The sequence below is a fragment of the Dendrobates tinctorius genome, unplaced genomic scaffold (assembly GCF_039654945.1).
Source record: "Dendrobates tinctorius isolate UK_male_01 unplaced genomic scaffold, ASM3965494v1 ptg000129l, whole genome shotgun sequence".
Lineage (NCBI taxonomy): Eukaryota > Metazoa > Chordata > Amphibia > Anura > Dendrobatidae > Dendrobates > Dendrobates tinctorius.
This window is the reverse complement of record NW_027361797.1, coordinates 38434040-38445666: the sequence shown is the minus strand read 5'-3', so window position 1 is coordinate 38445666 and position 11627 is coordinate 38434040. Positions and strand designations below refer to the sequence as shown.

Genomic DNA, 11627 nt, shown 5'->3' with positions numbered 1-11627 from the left:
TGATCAGTCTTCTCCTTGTTTGAGATGAAAGTTTAGAGGGACGGCCGGGTCTTGGTAGATTTGCAGCGGTATGATACTCCTTCCATTTCAATATGATCGCTTGCACAGTGCTCCTTGGGATGTTTAAAGTTTTGGAAATCATTTTGTATCCAAATCCCACTTTAAACTTCTCCACAACAGTATCACGGACCTGCCTGTTGTGTTCCTTGGTCTTCATGATGCTCTCTGTGCTTCAAACAGAACCCTGAGACTATCACAGAGCAGGTGCATTTAAACGGAGACTTGATTACACGCAGGTGGATTATATTTATCATCATTAATCATTCAGGACAACATTGGATCATTCAGAGATCCATAATGAACTTCTGGAGTGAGTTTGATGCAGAAAGTAAAGGGGCAGAATAATATTGCACCCCCCACTTTTCAGTTTTTGCATTTCCACAAACATTTAAAATAACCAATAAATTTCGTTCAACTTCACAAGTGTGTCCCACTTATTGTTGATTCTTCACCAAAAATTTGCACTTGGTATCTTTATGTTTGAAGCATGGTACGTGAGAAAAGGTTGAAAAGTTCCAGGGAGCCGAATACTTTCGCAAGGCACTGTATGCATGGCCACCTCGTCCCTATCCTGGTATGCATGAACCCCTCATCCCTATACTGGTATGCTTAAGAGATCTCTGGAGAATTTTTCTTCCCTGTCTGCAGTAGAAGAAGATCAGCGCGATGTCTGGACGTGGCAAACAAGGAGGCAAAGTCCGAGCTAAGGCCAAGACACGCTCATCCCGGGCAGGACTCCAGTTCCCAGTCGGCCGTGTGCACAGGCTTCTCCGCAAGGGCAATTATGCCGAGAGAGTTGGCGCCGGCGCTCCGGTGTATCTGGCCGCTGTGCTGGAGTATCTGACGGCTGAGATTCTAGAATTGGCCGGCAATGCTGCCCGGGACAACAAAAAGACCCGCATCATCCCCCGTCACCTGTGTAATGTATAATAATTAGATCTGTCTCTTTAAGCAAGCCAGACTTATGGGACTTGGGGGGTGGAGGCAAGAAGGATGAGAAGGGAAGTTTCACTTTCACTTCTGTGTAGCATGGGAATGCAACTGTTATGCTGTGTGCTGGAGGACGAAGAATAAAACATATCTAAAGTTTAATACCTTGAATTCTTCATAACGTGTGGATATTACAACTGGCGACGAGGATGGGATATAATCACCTACTGCTGTGAGTACGGACTATATTTTACCGCTTCACACGCCAGCACCACTGAGAGACTCTATCATGGCTGACTACTTGCACACATTCCCACAATTTGATATGACTGATGTCATTAATCTCTCCCATAACTGGAGAAAATGGCTAAACAGATTTGAGAATTTCCTAGAAGCCATGGACATAAAGGAGGAGAAAAGAAAGAGAGCTTTGCTCCTGCATTGTGCAGGCACAGGAGTCTATGACATATACAGTACGTTACCTGCAGCAGAAACAGACACATACAACAACTGCACTAAAGCTCTCACTGGCTACTTCAACCCTAAACAGAACATCAGATATGAAAGATATAAATTCAGGATTGCCAAGCAGCTTCCAGAAGAGTCCATAGACACTTATGTCACACGGCTGAAAGAGTTAGCACATGGATGTGCCTTTACAGATGTAGATGATGAAATCCTAACTCAAATAATTGTCACCTGCTCGTCTAATAACCTAAGGCGTAAGGCTCTGCAGCAGGATATCTCTCTACATGATTTGCTCAAAATGGCCCATGCTATAGAAATAGCAGATCATCAGGCTACCGTAATGGAGAATGGGGATAAATTACATGTGCATAATCTCAAACAGAAAAATTTACCAGACAAACAAGCCCAGAAACAGAAGAAATGTTATACATGTGGACAGGATTTCCCTCACCACCAGAACAAATGTCCAGCTATGGGACAAACCTGCAGTAAATGTGGAAAAGGGAATCATTTTGCAGCTGTTTGCAAATCAGTGCACTACAAGCCTCCGCTGCCTATGACAAAATCTGCAGAGGTAAAAGTGATAAATCAGGACACAGAAGAAATGTCTGCGACTGAGAACTATGTGTTCACTACCTCTGTCACTGGTTCAGTACAGTCTCCCTGTGTTACACTCTCAATCTGCAACACTGACATTACCTTTACAATAGATACAGGAGCTTCAGTGGATATCATAGATGGCACTACATATGAACAATTGAAAACAAGGCCAGTCTTACAACAAGTGCAGACTAAAATCTTTCCTTATGGATCTAAAACACCTCTAGCTATAATGGGACAATTTGATGCTGAAATTAGATATAAAGAAAACAGGCAGAAAACCACTTTCCACACATTACAAGGATCGGGAGGCTGTCTTCTCAGCTATCACACTGCCTTGGAGCTAGGGCTCATCCAGGTTATTCATACCATAACTGACCCTGCGGATATGGATGTACAAACTATGGTGAACAGCTTTCCCTCCCTATTTAGTGGTTTGGGAAAACTAAAGGACTCTCAAGTACACCTTCATGTGGATGACAATGTTCGTCCAGTAGCCCAGCCTCACAGGCATATTCCATTTCACCTGAAACAGAAGGTAGAAAAAGAACTCCAATTGCTCATGGATGAGGACGTTATTGAAACTGTTACTGGTCCCACTCCGTGGGTCTCTCCACTTGTGGTAGTTCCAAAACCAAAGACTCCTGATCAAGTGAGACTGTGTGTTGACATGCGCCTGCCCAACACCGCTATACAGAGGGAAAGACATATCTCACCTACGATTGATGACATTATTCATTTATCAAATGGAGCCACCGTCTTCTCAAAGCTCGACCTCAATAAAGGATATCATCAATTAGAACTGAGTCCAGAGTCCCGATACTTGACCACATTTTCCACCCATGTGGGCCTCAGAAGATACAAAAGATTGACTTTTGGAGTCTGCTCAGCAGCAGAAATTTTTCAGGATGCAATAAGGAGTGTCATTCAACACATCCCAAATGCCTTTAATTACAGTGATGACATATTGGTTTTTGGTAAAACTCAAGCTGAGCATAATCGTGCTCTATATGCTATCTTCGAATGTCTGCTTTCTGCTGGACTCAGTTTAAACAAAGAGAAGTGCGAGTTTGACAAGGGTTCATTAGAATTCTATGGTCACATCTTCTCGGCAAAAGGAGTACAACCAGACCCCAAGAAAGTGGAAGCTATCAGAACAGCCTCAATTCCACAGGATGCCAGTGAAGTGCGTTCTTTCCTTGGAATGGCAAGTTACTGTGCTAGATATATTCCGAATTTTTCAACAATCAGCAATCCACTACGGGAACTTACAAAACAAAGTTGTATTTTTCAATAGTCTCAAGACTGTCAGGCCTCTTTTGAAACAATTAAAAATGAACTCTGCTCGACAACCACTATGGCTTATTTTGATCCAGCTCTTCGAACTGAACTGATTGTGGACGCCAGTCCCGTGGGACTGGGTGCTATTCTAGCGCAGTACAAGGATAACAATCAAAATCCTCACATCATTTCTTATGCAAGTAAGAGCTTAACAAACACTGAAAGAAAATATTCTCAACCTGAAAAAGAAAGCTTGGCAGTTGTCTGGGGATGTGAACACTTTCACTTATTTCTCTATGGAGCTCCCTTCACCATTGTCACAGATCATCAAGCACTTCTTACAATTTTTGGAAATCCCAGAGCTAAAATGCCTGCACGAATTGAACGATGGGGCCTACGTCTACAGGACTACAACTATAAAATTGTTCACAAACCTGGAAAATACAGCAATCCGGCTGATTATCTTTCAAGACATCCTACTAATGATGATATACCTGTGCATTCCTCCATTGAGGAATACCTACGTTTTGTTACAGATCATGCCGTGCCAAAAGCACTTTCTCTTGATCAATTTATAAATAAAACAACAAAAGACAAGACACTCTGTGCCCTAATACAAATCATCCAAAATCGAAGGTGGCATGAAATTCAAAAGGAAAAATTTCCTGATTCTGAGATTGATCTGAAAGAGTTAAAACTATTCTCAAACGTACGTGAGGAATTAACAGTCACTGAAGAACACCTCATTCTTCGAGGTACCAAACTAGTTGTACCTAAGACTTTGCGTAACTTAGTCATACAGATAGCACATGAAGGTCATTTAGGAATTGTTGGCACAAAGAAGTTACTCCGAGAAAAAGTGTGGTTCCCAAATATGGATCACTTGGTGGAAGAAAAGATTAGACGCTGTTCTACTTGTCAATTAATCACTCCATCATCAAACTTAGAGCCATTACAAATGTCTCCGTTACCCACTGCTGTCTGGGAGGAAGTGGCAGTCGATATACAGTATATGGACCATTGCCAAATGGCCAATACATTCTCGTAACAATTGATGAATATTCTCGATACCCTGTCATTTCATTTATCTCTTCAACATCCGCTAATAATGTCATACCAGAGCTGGACTACATTTTCTCGCCATATGGTATTTGTGACATCGGCGGCCGTGCCCGCCGATGCCCCTTCAGCAGCGGTGCCCGCCGCAGCGTTCCCTCACCTGCGCGCTCCTGTCCACGCGCACTTCCGCTCTGCCCTCCGCCCTGCTGCGGGTACCCGTGCCGGCCTTAGGCTGCGCGCGCGCGTTCCCCCGCTCTCTTCCGCTAGTGGGGGGCGTCGCTGAGGGGCGGGCCTGTAGGACGTACTTCCTGGTTCAGGATATATCAGGCGTCCGCCCTATTCTGAGGGCGCCTGGTGATTGTGTGACTTCCCTGCACTCACCGGCCGCATATCTGCTCTAGAGTACCCTGCCTGTCCTTCTGTCTAGGGCTATTTCCCCCTGTGTGCCTTGTGTCCTGCTCCGCTCCTGTCTGCCTGTCTCTGCCCTGTCCCCTCCGCTCCGACTCTCCTCCTGTGGACTTCTGCCCAGTGCCCTCTGCTATTCCGTCCTGGTACTCTTGTTCTGCCTGCCTGTCCTTCGAGCCGTCCCTCCTGGTACCGGCTGTCGCGGTTCTGCCCCCTGCGGTCCTGCCCCTAACGATCCCTGTACAGGGGTCGGTCTTCACCTGGTGAGCTCGGCCCAGGGGCTCCTGATCCACGACCCAGAGGGTCCACTCTCGGACGTATTTGGCCAGAATCGTCACAGTATCACCAGGCCATGGATCCCGCCGGTGCCGCGGCCGCTACACAGAAGGAACTGCTTTTCCTACGAGAAAATCAGACCCGGATAATGTCCTTCATGAAGTCAATGGACACCCGGCTATCCGCCTTGCAGACCTCAGACCCCGGGCACGCCCCCCTCCTGGCCAGCCTCCAGCAGGAGCTCGCGCAGCAGCGCGACGCTCAATCCCACATCTTAAGTTACATGGCATCCGTGGATGATCGATTGCTTGCTCTGCAATCCTCTGCGGCCGCAACAACTTCCCCCCGAGACGTAGTCTCAGCTCCGTCTCCCCGTCTGGGTAAACCCCCCAGGTACAGCGGAGACCCTAAGTTATGCCGGGGTTTTCTGAATCAGTGCAGACTGCACTTTGAGCTGGCCCCCCTCCAGTATCCTACTGACCGCGCCAAGGTGGCGTTCATTGTGTCCCATCTCGAGGGTGAGGCTCTGTCCTGGGTGAATCCGTTGTGGGAGAGGGATGACCCCGTAGTGTCTAGCATTCAGAATTTCTTGGAAACCTTTCGCAAGGTATTCGATGAACCGGGTCGCTTAGCGTCCACTACGGAGGCCCTTTTTAACCTCCGCCAGGGTTCCCTTACTGTGGGGCAGTATGCCATCCGCTTTCGGACCCTGTCTTCAGAGTTGGGATGGAACAATGAGGCTCTTGTGGGAGCCTTTTGGAGAGGTCTCTCCAGTAAGATCAAGGATGAGCTTGCCGGGCGAGACACTCCCACCACCCTGGAGGACCTTATTTCTCTGGCCACTCGTATTGATCTACGCTTTCAGGAGCGCGCTCAAGAGGCGGTCGGGGAGAGAAGGTGCTTTAGGCTGTACCAGGCTCCTGTCCCTCGTTTCCCTGCATCTCCTGTTAGTACCGCTCCTGAGCCCATGCAGATTGATCGTGTCAGACTGTCCGAGCAGCGGCGCAGGGAGAGGATGACCAAGGGACTCTGCCTGTACTGCGGAGGGGCCAACCATTTTGTGCGCTCTTGTCCGGAGAAGCCAGAGAGGCCGGGAAATGCCTCCACCTAGGTCAGGTAAGAGAGGACCCCCTAGGTGATCAAAATTCCTCTCTCCCCCTTACCCTTTCAGCTTTGATAATTGCAGGTCGGGAGCGTGGATCTGTGGAGGCGTATGTGGACTCGGGTGCTGCTGGTAATTTCATCCGCCAGGAGGAGGTTGATAAACTCCGGATCCCGGTAAATGTATTGAGGAACCCTCGTGCTATTTCCTCCGTCGATGGTAAACCTCTACCCGGACTCATCACCACGGTTACCGTCGAAGTAGATCTTCAAATCGGAGCACTCCACCTCGAGAGAATAGCCTTTTATGTCCTGCCGCAACTAGCCCATGCTGTTCTTCTTGGGTTACCCTGGCTCAGACGGCATGAGCCGGTGATTGACTGGCGCTCTGGGGAAGTTCTCCGTTGGGGGCACTCCTGCCAGGAGCACTGCCTGCGGGCTCTCATTCGTCCCCGTCCGTGGTCGAAGCCAGCCGACCTTCTTGGCCTTCCCGCACCCTATCACGCGTATGCCGATGTATTCAGCAAGAGGGAGGCGGACTCTTTACCACCTCATCGCTCCTATGACTGCCCTATCGACCTGATCCCCGGAGCCACCCCTCCCAGAGGGAGAACTTATCCTCTATCCCCAGCAGAGACCACGGCTATGACGGAATACATACAAGAGAATCTGGCCAAGGGGTTCATCCGGAAATCCTCGTCCCCTGCGGGCGCGGGTTTCTTCTTCGTTCGGAAGAAAGATGGGTCCCTGCGACCCTGTATTGATTACCGGGGCCTGAACAACATCACTGTTAAAAACCGGTACCCGCTCCCGCTGATTCCAGAACTCTTCGACCGGCTGAGGGGGGCCAGGATCTTCACGAAGTTGGATCTGCGGGGAGCTTACAACTTAATCCGAATCCGAGCAGGGGACGAGTGGAAGACGGCCTTCAATACTCGGGACGGCCATTATGAATACTTGGTCATGCCGTTCGGTCTCTGCAATGCTCCGGCGGTGTTTCAGGAATTCGTAAACGAGGTATTCCGGGACCTACTTTATTCCTGCGTGGTGGTATATTTGGATGATATCCTCGTTTTCTCGGCCGATCTGTCCTCCCATCGGAGAAGTGTACGCATGGTCCTGCAGCGCCTTCGAGAAAATCGTCTTTACGCCAAGATTGAGAAGTGCCTCTTCGAGCAAACAGCGTTACCTTTCTTGGGATATATCATCACGGATTCCGGCCTAAAGATGGATCCGGAGAAGCTGTCCGCGGTACTCCAGTGGCCTCGTCCAGTTGGCATAAAGGCCATCCAGCGTTTCCTCGGCTTCGCTAACTATTACCGACAGTTTGTACCCCACTTTTCTACAGTTACCAAGCCCATCACGGTCCTGACCCGTAAGGGGACGAAGTCTAACGGCTGGTCTTCCGAAGCCGAGGACGCCTTCCTTGCCCTGAAACGCTCTTTTGCCTCTGCTCCGATCCTACACCGCCCAGTGGCCAGTAGGCCCTTCATCCTAGAAGTGGATGCCTCCTCCACTGGAGCTGGGGCGGTCCTTTCCCAACAGGCTCCATCCGGACGTCTAGTCCCCTGCGGGTTCTTCTCCAAATCCTTTTCCCCTGCGGAGTGCAACTACTCCATTGGGGACCGGGAATTGTTGGCCATTAAGATGGCGCTGGAGGAATGGCGATATCTGCTCGAAGGGGCAGTGCATCCCTTTACTATCTTCACGGACCACAAGAACTTGGCCTACCTGCAATCCGCCCAGAGACTCAACTCCAGACAAGCCAGGTGGGCCCTGTATTTTTCCCGTTTTGAGTTTAAGCTCCACTTCCGGCCCGGCAGTAAGAACATCAAGGCTGATGCACTTTCCAGGTCCTTGCAGTCACCTGAAAAGGAGGAGGATCCATCATATATTATCGAGCCGGCTAAAGTTATCTCCGTGGCTCCTGTGAGATTCTCTACTCTTCCGCCTGGCAAGACCTTCGTCCCTTTGAACAAGCGTCTGGAGGTGCTGCGCTGGGGGCATTCCTCCAAGGTTGCTGGGCACGTTGGGATTAAGAAGACCCTTTTGCTTCTCTCCCGGTATTACTGGTGGCCCTCTCTCCACCAAGACGCAAAGGACTTTGTAGCCTCCTGCAGGACCTGTGCTCAGAACAAGGTTCCGAGGACTCTGCCCTCCGGTCTCCTTCACCCGTTGCCTGTGCCAGAGGCCCCTTGGCAGCAAATCGCAATGGATTTCGTGACTGATCTGCCTCGCTCTGCTGGATGTACTACCATCTTAGTCGTCGCAGACCGCTTCTCCAAGATGGCCCACTTCATTCCCTTGTCCGGACTGCCATCTGCTCCGAAGTTGGCCGAGATCTTTATCCACCAGATCTTCAGACTGCATGGTCTTCCTCTACGAATCGTGACCGATCGAGGGGTCCAGTTTACCTCCCGATTCTGGAGCTCTCTGTCGGCTCCTGGGCATGTCTCTCGACTTCTCCTCAGCGTATCATCCGCAAACCAATGGCCAAGTGGAACGGATTAATCAAATTTTGACTACCTACTTACGCCACTTTTCTAACGCCCATCAGGATAATTGGGTCTCACTCCTACCTTGGGCAGAATTCGCTCATAATAATCATCCCAGCGAATCAATGGCCAAGACGCCGTTCTTTGTAGTAACTGGGCTAAATCCTGGTGTTCCGCTGCCCTTTTCCGCATCGTCTGGAGTTCCTGCAGCAGATACTCTCGCCAAGGAATTTTCGCAAATCTGGAGGGAGACCAGGGAGGCGCTCGAGGTAGCCAGCATTCGAATTAAGAGACACGCAGACAAGAGACGAAGGGATCTACCCCCATACCATCCCGGGGACAAAGTCTGGCTTTCAACCAAACATATCCGCCTAAAAGTCCCTGCTTACAAGTTAAGTCCTCGATACATCGGGCCTTTTGAAGTACTTGGGCGCATTAACGAGGTAGCCTACAAATTGAGGTTGCCGGCATCGCTCCGAGTCCCTAACGCCTTCCATGTCTCGCTCCTTAAACCTGTAGTTCTGAATCAGTTCCAACCAACCTCCATGTCCCCTCCTTCGCCAATTTGTTCGGACGATGTCTTTGAAGTAAAGGACATTTTGGCCATGAAAAGGGTCAAGGGTAAGACTCTTTTTCTTATCGACTGGAAGGGTTTTGGTCCAGAGGAGAGGTCCTGGGAGCCCCGAGAGAATGTCGATGCCCCCCTTATCATGAAAAGATTTCTGGCCAACCTCAGAAGGGGAGGACCTATGGGGGGTACTGTGACATCGGCGGCCGTGCCCGCCGATGCCCCTTCAGCGGCGGTGCCCGCCGCAGCGTTCCCTCACCTGCGCGCTCCTGTCCACGCGCACTTCCGCTCTGCCCTCCGCCCTGCTGCGGGTACCCGCGCCGGCCTTAGGCCGCGCGCGCGCGTTCCCCCGCTCTCTTCCGCTAGTGGGGGGCGTCGCTGAGGGGCGGGCCTGTAGGACGTACTTCCTGGTTCAGGATATATCAGGCGTCCGCCCTATTCTGAGGGCGCCTGGTGATTGTGTGACTTCCCTGCACTCACCGGCCGCATATCTGCTCTAGAGTACCCTGCCTGTCCTTCTGTCTAGGGCTATTTCCCCCTGTGTGCCTTGTGTCCTGCTCCGCTCCTGTCTGCCTGTCTCTGCCCTGTCCCCTCCGCTCCGACTCTCCTCCTGTGGACTTCTGCCCAGTGCCCTCTGCTATTCCGTCCTGGTACTCTTGTTCTGCCTGCCTGTCCTTCGAGCCGTCCCTCCTGGTACCGGCTGTCGCGGTTCTGCCCCCTGCGGTCCTGCCCCTAACGATCACTGTACAGGGGTCGGTCTTCACCTGGTGAGCTCGGCCCAGGGGCTCCTGATCCACGACCCAGAGGGTCCACTCTCGGACGTATTTGGCCAGAATCGTCACAGTATTCCAAGAGTGGTCAAAACAGACAATGGACCTCCATTCAATGGACATGTGTTTACACAATTTTCTGAATACTTGGGATTCAATCACAGGAAAATCACACCTTGCTGGCCGCAAGCCAATGGAATTGTGGAACGTTTTATGCGTACTCTGGGGAAACGTATCAAGGCAGCGAGTCTGGAGCACATCCCACTGAAACAGTCATTATACAAATTCATGCGTAATTACCGCAATACGCCACACTCCACTACTAATGCTGCTCCAGCTCATTTAATGTTCAGCAGAACCCTGCGTATACGTCTCCCTGATGTGACCAGCCATCCCCGACCGAGTGACTCCTCAGTGAGATCCACAGATTTCTCCAACAAACAAGCCATGAAACGTTATGCAGACAGAAGGCGAAGGACACAGTCAAGTGCCATCGAAAGAGGGGATGTCGTGGTGGTACGTCAAAGACCAACCAAGACCTCACCTGTATATGGTCCTGCAAAATATTATGTTACTAAAAGGAAAGGCAGCATGATCACAGCTGAACGAGATGGACACTCCATAACGCGAAATTCTTCATATTTTAAAGTCATACCGCAGAATGATGACAATGAACTCTCTTTGGTGGAAGATTTGTTATCCAATGGTGGAGAGGACCAACAAGAGGTAGCTGGTCCATCAATAATGAACCCTCTCAATGAGCCCAGACGTTATCCTACACGAGAGAGAAGAGCTCCATCGAGGCTTATTGAAGAAGTGTAACTACAGTTTTGTTTGTTTTGTTTTGTTTTTGTTTCTCTGGTTTTTGAATTGAACAAATAAGACAAAACGGACATATGATTTCTTTGGACGTTTTCATGTTGTTGCATTTATCAGTAATATGGGTTATTTATAGTAAAAAAAAAAAAAAAAAGGGGGATGATGTAATGTATAATAATTAGATCTGTCTCTTTAAGCAAGCCAGACTTATGGGACTTGGGGGGGTGGAGGCAAGAAGGATGAGAAGGGAAGTTTCACTGTCACTTCTGTGTAGCATGGGAATGCAACTGTTATGCTGTGTGCTGGAGGACGAAGAATAAAACATATCTAAAGTTTAATACCTTGAATTCTTCATAACGTGTGGATATTACAACCTGCAGCTGGCGGTGCGCAATGACGAGGAGCTCAACAGGCTGCTGGGTGGGGTGACCATTGCCCAGGGGTGCGTCCTGCCCAACATCCAGGCCGCGTTGCTACCAAAGAAGACTGAGAGCAGCAAGGCGAGCAAGAGCAAGTGAGCGCCGCTCCTCCACATCTGTCCACACAAGAGAGAACAATACGCTTGATCACTGCTATACAGTCATAAAAGGGGCCTACAGGGCAGTGAGGAGAGCAGCAGTGGGCTTTTCAGATCATTGTCTAATTCATTTAATTCCAGCCTACAGGCAAAGGTTGAAAACACCCAAACCTACAGTTTATACAAAGAAGACATGGTCTGAGGAGGCAAAATTGCAACTACAAGCATGCTTTGAATGCACGGACTGGGAGGTATTCCAGGAAACATGCTCGGGTCTG

The 11627-nt window shown here is 49.7% G+C and overlaps 1 protein-coding gene across 1 annotated transcript; it reads left to right on the top strand.

Annotated features, from left to right (window-relative positions):
* Nucleotides 1-726: 726 nt before the first annotated feature.
* On the top strand, nucleotides 727-11350 carry LOC141047884 (histone H2A type 1-like). Its single transcript, XM_073543204.1, has 2 exons — nucleotides 727-953; nucleotides 11215-11350. Exons 1-2 carry the CDS (start codon nucleotides 727-729, stop codon nucleotides 11348-11350), a joined length of 363 nt encoding a protein of 120 aa, XP_073399305.1.
* Nucleotides 11351-11627: the final 277 nt, after the last annotated feature.